The sequence below is a fragment of the Pezoporus flaviventris genome, unplaced genomic scaffold (genome assembly GCF_033815535.1).
Source record: "Pezoporus flaviventris isolate CSIRO_AGI_PZ_B2104156 unplaced genomic scaffold, CSIRO_AGI_Pfla_v1 ptg000046l, whole genome shotgun sequence".
Classification (NCBI taxonomy): Eukaryota; Metazoa; Chordata; class Aves; order Psittaciformes; family Psittacidae; genus Pezoporus; species Pezoporus flaviventris.
In genome coordinates this window covers 1,337,381-1,358,748 of record NW_026892594.1, presented here as the reverse complement: position 1 = coordinate 1,358,748, position 21,368 = coordinate 1,337,381, and the positions used below count along the sequence as shown (strand labels likewise).

The 21,368-nt window shown below is 46.9% G+C and overlaps 1 protein-coding gene across 1 annotated transcript in view; it reads left to right on the top strand.

The window, feature by feature from the left end:
- Nucleotides 1–21,368, top strand: part of NET1 (neuroepithelial cell transforming 1) — a 55,702-nt gene that overhangs the window by 8,816 nt on the left and 25,518 nt on the right. Inside the window, exon 2 of the mRNA XM_061467950.1 lies at nt 18,733–18,799. Within this exon, the coding sequence (XP_061323934.1) occupies nt 18,733–18,799 (67 nt within the window). The remainder of the gene's footprint in view (nt 1–18,732; nt 18,800–21,368) is intronic.

Below are 21,368 nucleotides of genomic sequence, written 5' to 3'. Positions count from 1 at the left end.
TGATGTCACTTGTTGCTTTCTTTTTTTCCCTTTCCTCCCCTTCTCCTCATTTCCTGTCAGTATATTTTACACTTTCATTTTTGCATCAGCTTTAAATCTGGTTTCATCTGAGGTGTTGCTGGAAGAAATAGCAGGAAACATGGCTTCTGGTAAATATCAAACCACTGCAGCAATGAAACTTAAAGGAAAGCTTGGAAATGCCTGAGAAAGGAAAGCAGAGATAAGGCAGCCCTGACAATAATAAGTGGAAGGAAGAGCTCTTCCCAGAAAGAAATGTGATAGTGAGGAATGAACAAACATGGGGTGAGAGAAACAAAGTGATTCTATGGAAGTTTCCCTAAAATATAATGTATAAGTGGGGAGGAAACAGCTGCTGAGGTAAAGAGTGAATGAGAATGGGAAAGCCCCTTCCCCAGCGTAGGTCAGTTGAAGATTAGACAGTGTTTAAGCTTTATACGGACAACTCCCAGAGAATCTAATGGAATTTGAGTACTTGTATTCCTTTATACTGGAAATATTTGCCTGCTTTTTGAGTTAAAAGGTGTGGACATTCAGAATACACTGAATTCTTATTTAAATCTCAAGATTCTGCTCGCAAGTAATGGGTATTTGTGTTGCATTGGAGCTGTTAGTGAAGACTTTGTCTCTTGTGTAATGTGGGTTGTATTTAGTGTGATGTCCCTAACAGAGGGCAGGTACCCTGATGCCTTCTGCTGCTGTAACTGTGAAGGGCCTTCTAACAAACTGAACGTAAATGAAATGGAGGAATTCCTTCATCTGTTGATCAAGATTTGCAGCTGAATATAACTGTGTCCTGGGCTGCACCAGAAGTGTAAGCAGCAGGTCAAAGGAGGTGTAGATGAGGCCCTCAGTGCCATGGGTTAGTGGTGGCCTTGGCAATGCTGGGGAATGGTTGGACTGGATGAGCTTAAAGGTCTTTTCCAACCTGGTTGATTCCATGGTTCTATGTCTTCATAGCCACCCATGGGCAGTGTCCATTTCAGCAAGACACCGCCTGACAATCCCTGAGCACAAAGGCTTCAGGCATGATTTTAGGACTTAATCTTAAAAGCTAATCCATGTCACACTATTATCATACCCAATGAGCTGGAAAAAAGTAGCCAGTGAACGTTTGTGACGTGCTTCCAAATAGGATTTTAAGCTGTCATTATCTTTGTCCTTCTCAGCTGCACATCTTCCTCACTTATAGAATCCCAGACTGGTTTGGGTTGGAAGGGACTTTAAAGCTCATTCAATTCCAACCCCTGCCACGGGCAGGGACACCTTCCACTAGAGCAGCTTGCTCCAAGCCCCTGTGTCCAACCTGGCCTTGAACACTGCCAGGGATGGGGCAGCCACAGCTTCTCTGGGCACCCTGTGCCAGCGCCTCAGTACCTGGGGGGGTGCTGCTCATGCTCGGGGTCCTGGGCTCAAGCGCACACTGAAGCTCAGTTATGTTCAGTTTCTCACTGACCAACACCCCCAAGTCCTTCCTTTGAATCCCATTTTATTCAGGCTTCCTTTGAAGTCTTCCCAGAAATCAAAGCAAGGATGGAGGCTGTCCCAGTAATCTTAACAGGGAGGAAAGAGGCAGAGATCATTTCAGACTTCACTATGAGATGTTTGAATGTATCCCAGGTGGACAAGGCAGTGTCTGTGTTCCTTAAGCATGACCCCATGCTTGTCACACATTCTCCGAAAGGACTTGAAGAGGAGACATCAAGTGCATCTGTACAGCCACAGGCTTCATGCTGCAAGCACCACCCCTGCTCCATTTGATGGTTCACTGTTCACCTTTGGTCTTGATCTTTATTTGGGTGAAGCCAAAGAAAATGCAGACTTCAACAACAACAAAAACAAGGCATAAAGCCAACAGTGTAGTTAGAATTGCAAATCCAGGTGGGGCCCACCTTCTGTGGAGGAGTAGTAACACCCTTGGCTGAAGTTTCCTGCATGTTTTAGCAAGCAGGCCAATACAGGCAGTAACGCAGCATGAGTTCCTATGGAGCTGGCTTCTGCTTGGATTCTCTGATGTCTGATGTTGAGGTGTAACAGTTAATGCGCAAAGCTGAGAGAGCAAGGCTTAAAGAAAGGCATGGGGAGATTGAGTTCTTGAGTCTGGGAGTGGAGGGCAGGTCTATTAGGGATGGCATGAACAGGGTCATCTGCTCTTGGGGGCCTGGGCCATGATCCAAGAGGTGGCTGAGCATGATTTCCATTGAAAGTACTTTGCTCTTCCTACAGCGTAAGGGGTGGCTGAGCAGCAGGAGCTGCTGCAGGGGAGCTCTTGGGACCCTCTTCCATATGGATGCTGCTCAGGCTTCTTCCTTTTCCACGCCATCTTTTTTATGTGCCTTCCTGCAGCACCGATATCTGCCAGGAGCTTTCTTCTTGCTGTGTCCCCCTGTGTTGGATTACACAGAGGGAACTCCAGAGGATGAAATGAGGGATTCTAGAGTCACTGCTGGCTCAGACTGAGCTTTGTGACTCCCTTTCAGTCCCTGTAGGAACTGCCAAGCCCACAGTGAAATCCTCTCCCTCTAGGTGTCACCCCTGCATTGGGAAAGGGATCTTTCCCTTTCAGCTCAAGTTTCAATCTGAACGTTAATATTTCACTTCTTTGAGCTTAATATTTACAATAAATTGACCAGTTGGGATATATTTGGGGTTAATTTCATTTAACTGAGTCAATATTTAGTGCTTCCCCCTTTAGGATGAAAGGAAATCACGACTATTAGAGGCTGCCTTTTCCCTTTCCTGCACTGAATTAATATTAGTTCTCTACTGACCATGTCCTTTTCCTAAACCATTTAAACTCAGCTTAAAGGTGACTTTGGAGGGGAAGAGGAGCAAGCAGGGACCCAGAGCACACGAGCACATCCTGGCTGCCCTGGGCTCCCAGCCTGTGGGTGGCCTGGGAGCATTCATCACCTGCATCTTCACTTGAAAGTTGTCTGGGTGGTTCCAGGTTTGTTTCTGAAGAGTCTTTGGCATCAGAGAGACCACAAAAGTCTGTTGCATAAAGGTACAATTAAGCTGCTTTCCCACCTCCACATACATAAAGGTCTTTGTAACTGCTTTTGTACCTTGCTCTGTGAGAAGTCTCAGTGCTTGGCTTGGTTTAAACCTCTAGATACAAGGTTTTGAAGTGATTTCATTCCCATGGGTGACTTTTAATAGAATCACAGAATCCCAGACTGGTTTGGGTTGGAAGGGACTTTAAAGCCCTCCAGTTCCAACCCCTGCCACGGGCAGGGACACCTTCCACTAGAGCAGCTTGCTCCAAGCCCCTGTGTCCAACCTGGCCTTGAACACTGCCAGGGATGGGGCAGCCACAGCTTCTCTGGGCACCCTGTGCCAGCGCCTCAGCACCCTCACAGGGAAGAGCTTCCTTATAGCTAACCTGACCTTCTGTAATGCCAGTTGTGTTCATGACTCCCTTAAACTAGTTGGAAACCATCACCCAGGGCACTACAAAGGGCGCTCATGAGCTGTCCATACTCAGAGTCCTTGGCAAGTGACATTGCCGTTTGCTTAAGGGACTTTACACCTCATCCAGTGATCTTTCAGAACAGCAGCCCTGAGCAGCTGACTTTGCTATAACCCATTTACAGAGGGGTCAGCTTCAATCTCAGCAGTTCACAAGAGATTGATGCAGATCTGCCTTTAAGCAAGGTATCTCTATTAACCACAATGCAGCCCAACCTCTGCCTTGCCCTCCTAGAAGGCTGCAAACTGCTGGTGGTGTCAAGTCCCCTTCTCCCCTTCCCTAAGGTGATTTATCTCAGTCAAGTAAGCTGGTGTTTTAACTTGTGCTGCATCAAGTTAGGAAAGAAGCTGCTCTGTGTAGTAGGTGAAATGTTGAGATACGCAACGTTGGCTTTGCAATAGCCCTTATCGACGCAGGTTTACATATGTAACACCGTGTTGCTGCTTATTTCGGCTGATTAATGTATCTCCTACTCGGGTTTTGACATTCATTTTGCTTTGTTAGTGATTGTTTAGTGCTTTGTAGTCCCATGCAGAGGAGCTGCTGCAATACCCATTCACACACCATGAGGGGGCAGATGTGAGATGGTGCTGGAGCCTAAATCCATTTCCTTTGTGTGAAGAGTTGCTTCAGGATAACCTTTAAAAGACACACAGTCATCTCTGTACTAACTGTCCAAGAATGTTCTCCTGAGCACGACTAACCACTGCTTGAGCCGAGTGAGCATTAATGCTGGGTTTCCTGTGGCTGTGTCTAGCAGACTTTCTCCTCTACAGACTCCACATTGCTTCTGGAGAAGTGCTATTTTTCCCCTTGCACTGAGTTTTCTTGTCTCTGTGGGTGGTTTGTTTGTTTGTTGTAAGAACTGGAAACATCTCTAATGCTTTTAATAAAACTGCATTATTACTCTGTTTAATACTTGCAAACAGACTTCAGGTGTATTTACACTTCTCCCATGGAAAGAGATTAGAGGCTCATGTCTGAACTCTCCTCCCTTTCTCATCACTCAGATGTCTTCCTTGGCCCCCAAGCAGCTGCCTTTCCCTGCCAGCCTCCATAAAGTTATCCCTGGAGGCAGCAGTTCCTTGTCTGCTGCAGTAACTACATTTTCCCTCATTTCTTGATCCTTCATCTGGATTGTTTTGTCTGAGTTTCAAGCTTCTTTTCCTTTCCTTGCAGGCCTTTCTTTACTCTCTTCCTTATCTACTACTCCCTTTAAACCTCTATGGTCAGATAGCCAAATAACATCTCAGACTGTCATCCCCATTATGAGCGTTTGACTTCTAGCCTGAGGTCTGACTTGATTTCTACCACCATCCATGTGCAAATTGAGCTAAATTGGCCAGATTAGAATGGAAGGTATCTCAAGATGAAAATTGTCATCTAGGACTTCAATCAAATAACCTGAGAGCTGCTACCCCTCTAATGCTTCCCCACCAGCAGCAGAGTGGAGGATCTCAGCAGGCAGACCCATGAGGTTATGTTCTAAACACCTACATGGGCATGGAGCTAGGGAGGACTGAGAAACACTGACATGGGTTTGTGCTGGGGTCCTGTGACTTACAAGCTTAGGTCAGACACAGGTACCAGCCATTTGGAACGACTTCAGTTGGGACCCACCTCAGAAGCTCACACAGAAAGAGGTAGGAGGTTAAAACAGCATGAAGAAAGGTAGTCATAGTGAAAGGAAATGGTTTTCTTGCCTAAGCACAGCAGTTAGAGTGCCTTAAATGAATATAATTAAACAGTGCAAGCCCTGTTTGAGCAAATGACTTCTCCTGAGGTGGTTACTGGCCTACGTCAGCTCAGCAGAGGTTGCTCTATTACTGGCTTGCAGAGCTGCCTGGGATATCAGCACTAACTGTGTTTACTTCTTTTTACATTAGCAAGGAAAGACTGAAAGGGACTATGCCTTCCAAAAGCAAAAGCATTAAACAACCTTTTGTCAGAGCAAAGTACACCTTCAAGTCCTTGTAATGTTTAAATATTTAAAATATGAAGTCACTCAGTGCTGCTTTACCACCCACCTCCTAAGGCCTGTTCCTCTTCCCATCTTACCATTAAATTATAGAGACATTTCATTACACAGCTCCACCCTGCAGCCATTTCCTGCCTTGGTATTTTCTTCTCTTGTCTCCTTTTCTGTGTTCTCTACAGCTCCATTTTAAGCCATGGTTCCTATCCTACACTGCTGCTGCTGCCTTTCTCTGCTCTCCCCAAACCTAACCCTGCCCCTGCTGCTTGTTTTCCTGCGTGGGATAAGTGCTAATCTCCTGCAGCCTGCAAAGCAATTCAGAGGGCATCTTTTTATAACCCTGCCAAAGATGAGAATGAGGTGAACTTTCCCAAGAACATAAGAGCTGGTTCAGAACAAGGCTCCCTCTGACCCAGTGCACTGTTTCCAAGTGATCTGGGTGCTAAGTAAGAACAAAAATGACATTTATGATCATAGAATCCCGGACTGGTTTGTGTTGGAAAGGACCATAAAGCTTCCCCACTGGCAGGGACACCTTCCACTAGAGCAGGTTGTTCCAAGCCCCGTCCAGCCTGGCCTTGAACACTGCCAGGGATGGGGCAGCCACAGCTTCTCTGGGCACCCTGTGCCAGCGCCTCAGCACCCTCACAGGGAAGAACTTCTTCCTTGTATCTAACCTGAACTTCCCCTGTTTCAGTTTGAACCCATCACCCCTTGTCCTATCACTCCAGTCCCCGATGAAGAGTCCCTCCCAGCATCTTTGTAGCCCCCTTCAAACACTGGAAGCTGCTCTGAGGTCTCCACACAGCTTCTCTTCTCCAGGCTCAACAGCCCCAATGTTCTCAGCCTGTCTCCATACGGGAGGTGCTCCAGCCCCTGCTCATCCTCATGGCCTCCCCTGGACTTGCTCCAGCAGCTCCATGTTCTTCTTATCTTGGGGACACCAGACCTGTACACAGTGCTGTGAGTGGGGTCACTCCAAGTGACGCTCCTTTGTCTGCTCTCAGCCTCCACCAGTCTTCAAGTTGGCTGCTTAATACCCCCTAATAAATCTCTTCCAAGGTTTTATCTATTCTTGTCTTGATCCCCTGTGGACATTGCATCCAGGACAGCTCTGCTGGGTAGTCCTGCAGGTGAGTTGTTTACTTGGGATGCTCCTGGTAGTACTGTGGCCAAGAAAGCCTCTTCCCCACCAAAAAAGGCAGGAAAAGGGATGTGACCTGCCTCTACCCCAGTCACACACTATATTTTACAGCTTCTGCAGAACTGCCTTGAGCAGGAAGGAAAATGCTGGCTTGGATTATTTCGAGCCAAAGCCATCCTGTGGCTTGGTTTGTTTGTGGTATGAATCATAAGTAATAATTACAAGCACATTATTGTAGTGCTGAGTTCCCCACTCTGGTGCTATAGCAAAGGCTCCCTTTAAATACCCACGTGGCAGTACCACTGCTGTTCCAAATCCTCCACCTCCTCCAGTTCTGAGAGCCTTGAGCTGCAGTTTAGTCCTCTATAACAGGAAAAAAAAGCTCTTCTAAAACAAGGAAGCAACCACATTTCAGCTGCTCTTTAATAACCTTTTCCATGCATGTGTTCAGCCTCAGCAGACGATGACTGTCCTTCACTGAGCACAAGCATTGCTTGGACTCCCTTGTGTTTGCTGCTGGTTTCAAGGATGCCTGTGGACTCTTAGAGTGGTTCAGCTGGTAACTCCTTACACCACATTAAGTTGCTGGTCCAGTCCTTGAGCCCTACAACTGGTATAACTGCATGCATACCAGCATAAAGAAAGAAAAACACAGCCAAAGAGACTGTTTGCATAGCTGCTTAGACTTAAAAAAAGAGGAAAGTTTATGCTTGTCAGCACCAAAATGTATGTTTTCCTGCACGTTCTCTTGTGATAACTTCTAATATTTGTTGGATCAAGACTTGGTTCCCACAAGAACCCAAAATAGTTGTCTGGATTTGGAGCAGCACAGTCTCCCTCAGCTGGCATGGCTGCTGAGCAGCACAGCCTGCTCCCATGGCTTCTGGGCACTTGGCATTCCTCCATCCCAACTGCTCTCCCTAGAGAGTGGTCCAAATAGGTATCACAGGGGAAGGGGCTCACAGGGGTGACACTCAGTGGAAAGAATGATGCTTAAATACAACTACTTTCAGCTGAACTTGGAGCCTTTTGCCTGCCTGGAAAAGCTTGAGTAGTTTAAAGTTCACTGGGAGCCCTCAAGCGTCTGGATTTGTGGGAATTAGAGTCAGGTAAAGTCAACCCAAAAGGGTCAGTGGTTCATTAAAGCACCCAGAGACAGTGGCCTTCACTTTGCTACATAAACACACTGAGAAGACAGACTTGTCTTCAAGTGTAGTCTCTATGAGACAGTGCTTTCCTGTGAGCAGGGCTGTTGTTTACAACATTTGCTTCCTTTCTCTTTCATCCTTGAATGTGGTACAGATACCCAAGCGTTTATTCGTGGTGTTTCTTGTGCATTATCAATGTGAGGTTTAATATCTTTGCATTGAGAAGTCTGCTTTTCTGTTTTAAATGGTGCTGGTTTCTCTAGAGCACAGCTCAATCCTGACCTTGGGACCTAAAACTGCTGAAGAGGATGTGAACTAGTTCGAATAAAGCCTGACTAAAGGTTTCTCTAAGCCTTTAGAGGTACCTGCTATCAACTGTGCAGCAAAGATGACATGAGCAAGTGAGTCAAAAGTGTATTTACGAGTATTGCATCTGAGCTCTAACTGGAGTTTTTCTTAGCTGGTATCTCCCAAGCATTACATGGAGGATTAATTTCAACTAACTTTGGCCAACTAAAAGCTGATTGCTTATATTTGAGCTGCACACAAGGATCCTTTATAGCCTATGCAGAAGGAGAGGTGCCATTTAAAGCCAGCTTAAAATGCCTGGCTGGAGGTGTCAGCCTCTCTGAGGAGTGACAGGGGAGCCTGGACAACTCTTCCCCCATCCCAGGGCTGACAGATGGGATGAGTCCTATCCCAGCTATATACTCCACAGGATAAGGGGAGCCAAGGTTTGGCATGCGGTGGTGATGTGGTTTCCCTTCTGTTGCTGGTTTTTGATGGTTAGGATTATCTTCTAGCTCATTATTCATGGGAGAAGTCCTGACAGGCCTGATTGACAAGGGCCTGATGGATGAAACTCGGTGGTTCAAGAGCTGGGGGTGCATTACCTGATGTTTGAAGCTGTGTTCTTCATCCAGAGATGATCTGCAGCAGTGAGAGCTCTTGCAGGGCTGCTGACAAGCAACATATTTAGTCAGCAGCTGCCCTGCTTCTCCCTCCAGTCCTCCTCCCCCTCTGCTTCAGCATTTACATCATATCTCTGGGAAGAAGAGTACAAATAGCTCTGTGAAGTGGGCAGAATTACGACACACAGCATGTGCTTAATCATGGATCAGAAGATGTTAGTTCTGTCAGCAGCTTTCATTTTCCTCTTAATAAAGAGGAATAAAGTTCTTACTCTTCCTACTGATAGATCATTGCCGTAATCCTCCCTTCCATGCTTGCAGGCAAGAATACCTGCTTGCAGAACTGGAGCTCTTTGCACAGCTCTGTCCCTGCGTGCTGAGAGGCTGTGTGGGGAGAGTCTGCTTTTGCTGTTTTCCAGAGGAAATGGTGGATGGAAGCAAGGGCAAGTTCCCTGGATGAGGAACAGTCGGGTGATGCTCTGGAGCATCACTGGCATGAAGATGTTTACGCTGATGAGTGTAGGGACCCAGCTCCCTCCTGTGCCCCGTAAAGAAGGATGGTACTTCAGGAGCACCATGGCACTATAGAATTATAGAATTCCAGATAGGTTTGGGTTGGAAAGGACCTTAAAGCTCCTCCAGTTCCAACCTCTTGCCATGGGCAGGGACACCTTCCACTAGAGCAGCTTGCTCCAAGCCCCTGTGTCCAACCTGGCCTTGAACACTGCCAGGGATGGGGCAGCCACAGCTTCTCTGGGCACCCTGTGCCAGCACCTCAGCACCCTCACAGGGAAGAGCTTCTGCCTTATCTCCAACCTGAACTTCCCCTGTTTCAGTTTGAACCCATCACCCCTTGTCCTATTGCTACAGTCCCTGATGAAGAGTCCCTCTCCAGCATCCTTGTAGCCCCATATAGAAACTGGGAGCTGCTCTAAGGTCTCCCCTTCAGGAGCCTTCTCTTTTCCAGGCTGACCCAGCCCAGCTCTCTCAGCCTGGCTCCAGAGCAGAGCTGCTCCAGCCCTCACAGCATCTCCGTGGCCTCCTCTGCACTCGCTCCAACAGCTCCACGTCCCTCTTGTGCTGCTGCTCTAGAGCTGCATCAGGACTGCAGCGGGGGTCACCCCAGAGCACAGCAGAGGGGCAGGATCCCCTCCCTGAGCTCCTGCTCACGCTCTGGGGTGCAGCCCAGCTCATGGTGGGCTCTGGGCTCAAGCGCACACTGAAGCTGGGTCACTGGGAGCTTCTCAGGGCTGCTGTAGATCACTTCTCCACCTAACCTGTATCTGTGCCATTGATGCTTCTGTCCTTTCAGCTCGGGCATAGCTTGGACTCGGACTCCTTGAGACATCCAGGTTTTCCTTGTTTCCTCAACACTGTGGCTTCTCTGGGATGTTTATGATGTTCCCATTACGATGGCAACTGAAGATGCTCTGTGCAGCTGCAGAGTTGCCTCAGCAGGTCAGCCCACAAGCAAAGCAGACCAAAGGTTTTTCCTACCCAGGCTGATGTTTGCTGGCAGCACAAATGTTTGCACAGTGGTGTTGTAAACTAAATCACTGAACTGGTTCCCTTACAAATAACCTTCACAAAAGGCTGTTGTTACCTGTTTCATTTCAGGTGATAGTGTGCTCAGTGTGTCATTCCACCAGAAACCTTTGAAAAATGCCCCTGTGTGTGCTAAGAATAAACACTGAAATAACTTGGAACAGATGGAAAGGGGTTGGAGTAGGGAAAAGAGGAGGTTTGACCATGTGCTCTTGAAAAGACCTTCTCTTTCTCCTGCAGAAAGCTCTGCCACCCTTAGTGTGAGGGAGCTCAGTGCTTATGGAATTGACTTGGAGCAGATCCGCAGATGGGAAGTGTGAAGGCAAACTGGAAGGAAGATGCTTGGGTCATAAGGGAAGTGTGTGGTGAAAAGATATCACTCTGATCCTCAGCTGAAGCTTGGTGTTGCTGTGGGGAGACTGCTAATGCGCAGCTCTGCAGAGGTCAGGCATGTGATTGTGCGAAGATATCAGTGCATGTTTAATCTCCTCAGGGCTTATCTGCTCCTGTTCAGTGCTGCTGATGGCTTCTGCAGGCTAATAGCTCTAATATTCCCGCAGTGCCCACGAGGAGCAAACCCTTCTGAAATGGAAGCTGGCTCATCCTGTTCAGTCTGTGCTGAACTCCACAAAACTGCTTAAACCCAAATTGAATGTTCTTTGTATAATCTAAACCTGCCCAGAGTGTCTGAAAGCGTTTCCTTTTAGAAGCAGAGGTTGTTCCAATGTGAAAGAACAAACTAATGGCAATTCCAGAGTGTCTGAGCAGCACAAGAAGTTCCCAGCTCAGCACTTGCGCTGCTCAGTCCTGTAAAAGCGGAGGATGGATCAAGGTGGGTTTGATCCTTGTTTAACTCCATTGCTGTGGGTTTTTATGGCTTTGCTATTAGAAAGCTGAGCCTGCTTCAACTCCTAATTGCACTAGTGTTGCAAATCCTCCTGCTGCTGCTGCCAGAGGGTTATTGCAGTTTCTAAACCACATTTCCAGAGAGTGACCCCTCAGTCTTTTGCTCTCTATATAATTATGGCTGTATCCTGCTTTCTTTTGTGTGCTCCTGGCAGCAATAGCATTAATGAGGCACCATTAATGATGGAGAAGCAGTCTGCAACCTTGAACTCCAAGTGGAGTTCACCAGCATTTTCCTCTCAACCATATTGAAGTACTGAGTCCTCTCTTGCTTTTAGATATATCAAATGTCTGTCAATAGATTTTTCTTCAAGTAAAGCTTTTACCTGGAACTTTTCAAGATAAGGAACCATGACAAGCAATGCAGTAAGTGCCCTTAGAGTTTGTTTGCACAGTGTTTGGGAGGCCTCTTATATTAGCCAAAGCCTCTGGATACTGTTGAAATGGAATTATTCACTATAGTAAGCTAATGGAGAGGCTCTTTTTTGGTTCCTCCACTGCAGAAAAGCTTTACATTCAAACTGTAAAGACCCCTTGTGAAACTTTTCTGTTCTTGCCATTCAAACCAGGATTCCCCAGTGTGAATTTGGGGCAAGACTTTAAATCTGTTCATGTTGCTGTTAGTATTCACCATCCTGGGACTTCACTGCTGCAAGTGGTTTAGATTGAAGGACAGCTTGCTCTGCAAACAGCAAGGGGAAGGAAGCCCAGAGTAGTTGCCCAGGCTGAAGAATGTATTTTGGAGCTCTCCGAAGAGAAGAGAGCTGCCTGATCAAAGCATTTCTGCAGTTCCCTGGATAAGTCATCAAAACCAAAGGGAACAGGAGTGCAGACTGTGACTGATCCTGACTGGGCGGGAGGGTTTACAGTAAAAGGGGAGAAAACTGTTTCAAATAACATTAATGGGGATTTGCTGCAACTGATGAGTGAAGCTGTTCTGAGTCTTGTTCCCTCATCTGGCTAATGGGAATCTGTTCTAGCACAGCCTTTATGGATGTCTTTTGGATTTCTCTTGACCCCAAATCCTTATTTATGGCTTTATTAGTGTTTGACAGAAAGTTTTGCTTTATGCTGAATTGATTTAAGATCAGGTGTGTTACTTCACTGCTGTTCCCTCTTCCCTTCTGCACTTCCAAATGTGTCCAGGTCTGCAGGCAAACAGAATCCCAGACTGGTTTGAGTTGGAAGGGACCTTAAAGCTCCTCCACTTCCAACCCCTGCCATGGGCAGGGACACCTTCCACTAGAGCAGGTTGCTCAAAGCCCCTGTGTCCAACCTGGCCTTGAACACTGCCAGGGATGGGGCAGCCACAGCTTCTCTGGGCACCCTGTGCCAGTGCTCCAGCACCCTCACAGGGAAGAATTTCTGCCTTATATCCAGCCTGAACCTTCCCTGTTTCAGTCTGAACCCATCACCCCTTGTCCTATCGCTACAGTCCCTGATGAAGAGTCCCTCTCCAGCATCCCTGTAGCCCCCTTCAGACACTGGAAGCTGCTCTGAGGTCTCCATGCAGCTTCTCTTCTCCAAGCTGAACAGCCCCAGTGTTCTCAGCCTGTCTGCATACTTGACATGAAATTCTGAGGACAAATTTGGACAAGTGCTCCCTGCTATTGCTACATCCATACCCGATCCTGCTGTTTATCCAAGGAAGGCCAGGAACAATGACTGTTTCCTTAGTCTGGCTTCAATGTGAAACAATTGAGCCTGCCCACTTACCTTTATCAATCTGTTATCTACTCAATTGCCCAAACTTCCTCTATTAAGATTATTGGGGCCCCATCTCCTCCTCTGCTATGTTGCTGAGCAGGTTTTGTGTTCAGGACTTCCCCTGCCTCTCTCAGGGCTGGTAGCTGGTTTTCTAAACCTGTTTGCAGGCCAACTTGGGATTCCAAATGACAAATAACCTCTTTTAAGGTTAAAAATACTTCATAGCTAATCTCTCTGCGGACCATCAGCATGGCAATCTCTATTTTAACAGGCTCTGGAAAGATTTACTCTTGGCAAGACTTGGCAGTCTCATCATTTGCTGGTAAGCAGCCTGGAACATTTCATTTCTTGAAGCAAACAGAGGGTACCAAAACAGAAGTGTTTGTTCCTTCTGTACAATCTCAACAACATTGCCCTTCCCCTGCTCTTACTTGGGGGAGAGATTTGCTTTGCCAGGGTGTTGCCACAACATTTTACCTCTTGAAAGTTGCTCTTTGTGTGCTCATAACCCTGAAGCTCTATATCACTTTGAAAGCAGAGTTGCATGAATCAGCCAGCTGTGATTAACACTTTCTGCTTGTCTTAAGCTTGGTAAGATAAGGAGAATAGTCTGAATCTGCTCATCCTGTCTTAAACCAAGGACATTATCCCCGAGACAGTTTATCAAGAGGAATCTCTCTCAAGGAAGTGACTGAGCACGCTTGGTTTGGGTGACACAGCACAGATAGCTATGGATGTCCCTACAATAGGGCTGGGCCCTTGGAACAGCTTTGTGGTAAACACATCTATTAACTCTATCCCACTGCTGGCACCAGCACAATGCTTTACTCTGCTGGCTCCAGGTACTCCAACATTACACCCAGACTACTCTGCACTTGTCTGAGTTCATCACACAATGTTTTGAGCCATGACCAGCAGCGCTGTGCTCTGTTTTTCCTCACGCTGCGGTGGGAGATGCATTAGGTAAAACCTCTTACGGTCATCGCTGACCTTTCATTCACCAGCGTTGCCTTCACATTCCTGACTGGCCTTGCAAGGGATGCCCGTGTGAGCACTGCAATCCTGAGTCACCCATCTGCACGTAATAGGGGTGGTGGTAGTCATGCAGGTGACTAAATTTGGCTCTGTGCTTTTGAAGGGCTTTGCAAGCTCTAACAGAGCAAAAACCCCATCGGTTCTGCAGGCAATGATTCCATTGCTTAAATGGTGCCTCATCATGGCTCAGTTACACGCAGTGACTGGAGAGGGGCCATAGATGAGGTGGGATGAAGCTTTGATATGATAGAGGCTGCTTTCCTAAAGGTCTTTCTTCCGTTTAGCACAAGTCTGCTTCCCTCTATGTCTCTTTGCCACTCCTGATGCTTCCTGGCAGATCTCAGCTCCCCATGCTTGCCCAAAGACTTGGAAAGGAAGGAGGACCAGTAAGATCTCTTTAAATCACAAAACATGGCTGGGAAGTGTCTGTGATACCAAGATCTAGAACAAATAAGAGAATTCCTACTCCTAGGATACTGTTGATGTTGGTGGCATGTAATAAGGAGCAGTTCCTGATTCCTGCTTACTCCTCTTGAGTCCTCTTACTAGACCAATGAACAGGAGGAAAGAGCTGCTGATCTATAACAGGCTCTGTTGGTGCAGAAGATGTGTTGGGTGTTTGGAGAACTCAAGGGAATTTTTAATCTGGGGCAGGTATTTCTCTATTATAAGCCTTTTAAGGGAGGGATTGGCTGCATTTCTCCCCACAGCTAAGTGACCAAGGGAGAAAGCTCAGCTGATGGGAGTCTGAGATGGAGAAATTTCTCTCCATGTCTTGGGGGCAACTGAAAAAAAAAGCTGTCTGGGGAGTTTTTATCCATTATCCTGTTGAACTTCCCATCCCTACAATTCATTTTATAATTCTGAGGTTTCCAAGTTAATGCTTCTCATGTGAGCACCTCTTCTATGGAGCCAGGCTGAGAGAGCTGGGCTGGGTCAGCCTGGAGAAAAGAAGGCTTCTGAAGGGGAGACCTTAGAGCAGCTCCAGTGCCTAAAAGGGCTGCAGGAAAGCTGGAGAGGGGCTTTGGACAAGGACCTGTAGGGAGAGGCCAAGGGGAATGGCTTTAATCTGCCAGAGGGGAGACTGAGATGAGCTCTTAGGCAGAAGCTCTTCCCTGTGAGGGTGCTGAGGCGCTGACACAGGGTGCCCAGAGAAGCTGTGGCTGCCCCATCCCTGGCAGTGTTCAAGGCCAGGTTGGACACAGGGGCTTGGAGCAAGCTGCTCTAGTGGAAGGTGTCCCTGCCCGTGGCAGGGGTTGGAGCTGGATGAGCTTTAAGGTCCCTTCCAACCCAAACCAGTCTGGGATTCTATGAAATGGGCCAAACTCATGGCAGAGAGGCACAACTTGGGGTGCTGCCAGGACCCCAGACATTGCAGCTGGGGCAGCTACAAGCAGCCCACATCCATACCAGGATGACTGGGAGTTACTGTGACCAGTTTTCAAGCCCTGTGTGGCTTCCAGGCCACAATTTGGCTGCTTCCCGTGCTGGAGATCAAGATTCATGTAATAAAACTGTGCTCCTGCTTCCCAAGCTCATGTCTGCCTTTAGAGACTGAGCCTCAGTCCATCCCAGTAGCTCTTTATAGTTGTGCATGGCACAGTTTGGTACCCCTTCATTCTCTCTTTGGTTTTCTATCTGTATTCAAGGAAGGTTTCATCAAACTCGTACGTTTTGGTGTGGGCAGGTTACATGTTGGGATTAAACACCGAGGATTTTTCTTTCTCATGAGAAAAAATGCCTCTAATTTAAATTTCAAAGAAATCTGATGCTCATTCCCAGATTTTCTTCCCGAGCAGGATGTACTTTTCAAAATCCCAAAGAATGTTCCCTTCCAGAAGTTTCTCTTCCATGTAGCAATCAGTGTACTGGTATGCAGCTCTTGGAAATGCCGCTTTCCTTCCTGGAGCAGTGTCACAGGCATAGGGATTGTATTCAAAGGGTTAGGCTGATCCAAAGGTACCTGAAGGTCTTGCGGTCAGAGGAGCAGCTTCTTCCCATTTTAACTGTCATAATTCATGCATATAGTACTTTGAGCAAGCTTATTTATTATATATCTTAAAAAAATAAGGTATTCTAGTTAAATATATATTTAGATATCTAAGTCTATATGTGTATATATATAGCACAGATGGCATATTTACTGTTCTAACCACTTGGAAGCCCATGGCAATGTTCCTGCTTCCTGGTTTTCCACTGCAGATTCTGCTTGCTTAGCATTTTCACTGCTCACATGAGAGCTACCTTGTTTGAACCCTTGGAGCAGGTGAGATGCTCCCTCAATGATCCTCAAGGGACATCAGCCACCCCAGAAGCCACAGGGAAGTATTGCTCCTATTCCATGGGATCTATTGAGGTGGTCAAGCAGCTCTTACGCCATGTCTGGATCAAAGTCTATCACTTTCTGCTAAGGCTGCTTCAGCTTTTCATGTGTATCAGACACATTCCTTCACCATGAGTGGGGAATGAAGGGAATGTGCCCTTCCTGCACATAGTGCTCTTGTCTTTTTGGTACCTGGTGCCAAGTAACAGTTTTGGGTCATCTGCTTGGGTCATCCACTGCCTGGACACCGGTCCTTCCTAGAGAGAGGAGTAAGAACCAGTTCAGGCATTCAGCAGCTGGTTGGGTTCCTTTTCAGAGCTGAGTTTGAAGTAAATACAGTGTCCTGTGTATTAACAGACACGTGCTAAGCAAACGGTCAGCACAGAAATGTGTTTCTGGAGGAAAAGTGTTAAGAAGCTCACCTGTGTAGTCTACATCTGCTGCTTTACCTCATCCCCAAATGTACCTTTTATTCCTTCACATCTCACGTCCAGTAAGATCCACTTCATAACATATTTCTCTATAAATATTGTGTGGAGACCTCAGAGCAGCTTCCAATGTCTGAAATGGGGCTACAAGGATGCTGGAGAGGGACTCTTCATCAGAGACTGTAGTGATGGGACAAGAGGTGATGGGTTCAAACTGAAACGGGGGAAATTCAGGTTAGATATAAGGGAATTAGATATAGGAATAGATGTGAGGGTGCTGAGGCGCTGGCACAGGGTGCCCAGAGAAGCTGTGGCTGCCCCATGCCTGGCAGTGTTCAAGGCCAGGTTGGACACAGGGGCTTGGAGCAACCTGCTCTAGTGGAAGGTGTCCCTGCCCGTGGCAGGAGGTTGGAACTGGATGGTCTTAAGGTCCCTTCCAACCCAAACCGTCCTATGATTCTATGATCCTTGTTGGTCTGCACTGGTTGGTAGAACAACAAAAGCATTTTCTAGGTGCTTGACTTGTATTTTCCAATCACCAATCCAGAGCACCCCACCCTGCCCAATCCATTACAGACAAATGCTTTTCCTCTCCTGATCCAGAGAGCTGCTGATGTGAAACACCACTGTAAGATGGATTTTCAGGAATGCCTGAGCAATGCCTAGCGCAAGTCTCCTGGAAGCCGGAAGCATTTGCATTCCTACGTTATATCCAGGTTTTTTGCTAATCCTGTGGGATCTCAGTATGAAGAAGAACAGTGCAGCTGCTGCGGGATGCTTCTTCTGTCTGAGTTTGAGACAGCAGAGGAGAAACCTTCTCCCCTTTAGGTGCTGCCACTGCCTTTGACAGAGAAGTGTGTGGCCTATTTGGGACTCGCATTCCACATGCGAAAACTCAATGAGAGACAGAAAACTGTTTCTCCATACTATGGCCAGGATAAGCTTTCAAAAGTCACTGCTGGAAACATACCTTAAGTCCAGCAGACAGTGAAAGCTGGCACACAGCTTGTTTGCTTAACTGGGTGCTAGTACAATAAATGACTTGCAGAAGGCAATTCGTTTAGCATTGTTCAAAGAGCAAGGATTATACAAACGCCCTATTGTGTGTCCTGCTTTCTGGTGGTTTAACTTTCTTGGATCAAAAATGACTTAATGAAAGACCACAACTCAATTCCTGGTTGTAATTTGATGGGAAACTACAAGGCTCTATTGTCAAAGGTACAGTTTGTTGCCTCCTTTCCTTTCAGCTTCATTAACCTTAGAAAATGAGGCCACAATATTAGTGGTTTATATTATTCAGACTGTTTTATCCTCCCTCTTGGTCAGATCGGCAGCTTTGGGGTCAAAAAGAGCCTTTTTTCTTCCAGGTCAGCCTGCAGGGCCCAGTGGGAGGTTTTTTGCTGCTTCTGCTGCACATTTATTGTAGTAAAGCAGGGGTTTAATGCAACACCTGCAGTTGTGGTGGGGAATACTGGCAATCCCTTTGGTCTCTCCTTCCCAGAGACTGTGCTACATAGATTCATAGAATGGCTTGGGTTGAAAGGACATTAAGATCATCCAGTTCCAACCCCCTGCTGTGGGCAGGGATGCCTCACACTAAGCCATGTCACCCAAGGCTCTGTCCAACCTGGCCTTGAACACTGCCAGGGATGGGGCAGCCACAGCTTCTCTGGGCACCCTGTGCCAGCGCCTCAGCACCCTCACAGGGAAGAGCTTCTGCCTTATCTCCAACTTGAACTTCCCCTATTTCAGTTTGAACCCATCACCTCTTGTTCTATCACTCCAGTCCCTGACAAAGAGTCCTTCTCCAGCATCCCTGTAGCCCCCTTCAGACACTGGGAGCTGCTCTGAGGTCTCCATGCAGCTTCTCTTCTCCAGGCTCAACAGCCCTTATATTCTCAGCCAGTCTCCATACAGGAGCTGCTCCAGCCCCTGATCATCCTTGTGGCCTCCTCTGGACTTGCTCCAACAGCTCCATGTCCTTCTTCATTGTCTTTCCCAGCTTTTGCGCTGGAGCTGAAGATGTATGATACCATCCGAGCTGTGGAAAACAGATGGGGTTTATCAATTGCTACCACGACCTATAAGTTATTTACCTTATTCCTTCTTTCTCCTCACAGGTACCCCCTGAGACGAGGCAGCTCTTTCACATTCCTCACGCCAGGACCACACTGGGACTTCACCCTGGTGAGTAAACCAGCTGGGGGTACAGATTGCAACAGCATGCAAACACAAGCTGGAATACAGAGGTGAAGGTCCTTCTGTCTGAAGGAGAAACAAAACCAACACATTCCTCTCTGTCTGGCTAGACACTTTCTGAGCCTCTGAGACTTCTGAGCTTTAGCTAGAAGGTGCTTTTTGCACGCAGGGATTAAGGAAAGGCAGGGAATCCTGGACACTGTGGTTTCTTCATCAACTTATTTTCTGATGTGTTTCAGCCATCTTAACTAAGCTGACAATACAGTAGGCAAAATATAAAACATGGGGTAGAAATGAACCTTTATTTTTTCTTAAATAAATGAATCTGTATTTCATTCGGTATTGAGAAGCTACCTAAAGCAAGTGCATGGCCTCACTGCTATAAGCCTTGTACTCTCTTCTCTTCATCCTTTAACTTACATCCCTTGCCAGGGAAGTGGTTCACATCCAGCCTCTAGAGCTGGTTGACAAAGATGAACCACTCTCCAGAGAGGGCTTAGGGTGGACATAACTCATTTGTGATCATTTAACTTATTTGGGCTGGTTTTAAAGCCACATCTAAAGAATGTTTTATGTTTTAACCATGTTTATAGGAGCAGGTACACTGAGATGAGCTCTTAGGCAGAAGCTCTTCCCTGTGAAGGTGCTGAGGCGCTGGCACAGGGTGCCCAGAGAAGCTGTGGCTGCCCCATCCCTGGCAGTGTTCAAGGCCAGGTTGGACACAGGGGCTTGGAGCAACCTGCTGTAGTGGAAGGTGTCCCTGCCTGTGGCAGGGGTTGGAACAAACCTGTTTGGGATTCTATTCTATGATTTCTGTTCTGAAGTGCTGCTTCATGAAGTCTGTCCATCTTCATACGCTAAGGATTACAAGGCAGTTAGTCAACTGAAGTAGGTGCATAGTGCTTGGTGTGCTGTATACAGATCTTGTCCAATCTTAAATCTCATCTCCATGAACTGCCTGCTCTGATTTGCCCCCACTGCCCATGGAAGTGTTGATCGCATCCTCAGGCAGCCTGAAAACCTTGCCTTGCCAAAAAGAAAACAGAGAGTTTGGTATGATCCAGCTGCCTGCACAAGCCATGGGACTCCTGTGCCAGCACAAGGAAGGGCATGAGAACATGGCTGGCAGTGGGGAAAAGGACAGGAATACCTTTTATGAAGGAAATCCCATGTAAAATCAGCTGGAGCTTCTTGTCAAACGTGTTTAGACTGGCACTTTGCTGGCTGTGCCTTGAAGGCCAACCATGTGCACGTTTGAGGCTGCACAAACACCAGGTCAGTGTGGGAGTGCTTTAAAACAAAACCATAACCTCTTGTAGACTTTGCTTTTGCTTCGTTTTAGAGACTTTCATCTGGTGACAATGTGCATCTGAATATAACAAAGCCCATGAAATTATATTCTTTGCCATTTGAAGAGATTGTTCTAACATCACAAATTAAAAGCATTTTGATGGAGTTTCAAGTTATTCCTGTTCTTTGCATGGTTTTCTTTTTTAATCTGCTTTTATTTGGCTATAAGCATAGTCACTTCAACTCTGAATTGCAGTTAGAACACATTGTATGTCGTGGCAGACTGCAAATCCCAAAGGAATTAGGTTTGGAGGATTTAATTGCTCATCTGCATCCTCCGTCATGTCTCTCATCAGCCTAATCCACCTCTACTTCTCCCTTCAAGCCCAAATAGCTTCATTTGCTGGTACAGACAGTGGGCACCTCTGAAATCCAGCCTTCCTCTGGAGATCCAAGCTTTCCTGTGGCTGGTTAGAGGTTAGTCTTGGACACCTAACACTGGAAGAGAAACAAATACAGGAGGGTAGGGATACTGAAGCAGAGTGCATAGCTGTTCAGCTGCCCAGCAGACATTCCCATTTGCATTGCCAGGGACCAGGTCTCTGCTCAGAGGCTTTGCCAATGTAGTTATGCTGACATGCATTGAGCAGAGCTCTGTGTTTTGGCAGCAGCCTGTAGGCAAGCCAGCACTCTCCTTTTCTAGGTGTCATGTCTAATGTGCTGGAATAAGAGCGTCCCACAAGGGGTTTTATTTCCCCCATGGCCACCAGTCACAAATAGCATCGTTTCATGCCATAGTTTTGGCAGCTGTTTAGCCAAAAGTCCTTAAAGTGTACCTGGTCTGAGCCTTAAGGGAAGTGGGTAAGGAAGCCAAGTGTCCTCTTCATGCCTGCAGAGGTGGGATGGGTTGACAGAGGATAACTAGTGCGTGTTCTGCATAATTCTAAGAAAAGACGGTTCAGGTTAAAGCATCCTCTGTTGGCTTCTGACTGGAAGCAAGGTTACTCATGGATTGTTTTCCTTTCTCCCTTTTCATTAAAGGAGGATCCATCTATGAGAAACAGGCACTTGAACTTTGTTGACTTAGCTGTCCTGATGCACATTCCTCACCTGAAGCCTTAGTGGTGCTTTATGACTTCAGGTGGGCAATAAGCAACAAAACCCCAGACTGAGCCCTAAAGAACTAAATATCCTGGGTTTAGGCAAAAGCTACAGTAGGGAAGATGAAAACTAAATCATAGAATTATGGAATGGTTTGGGTTGGAAG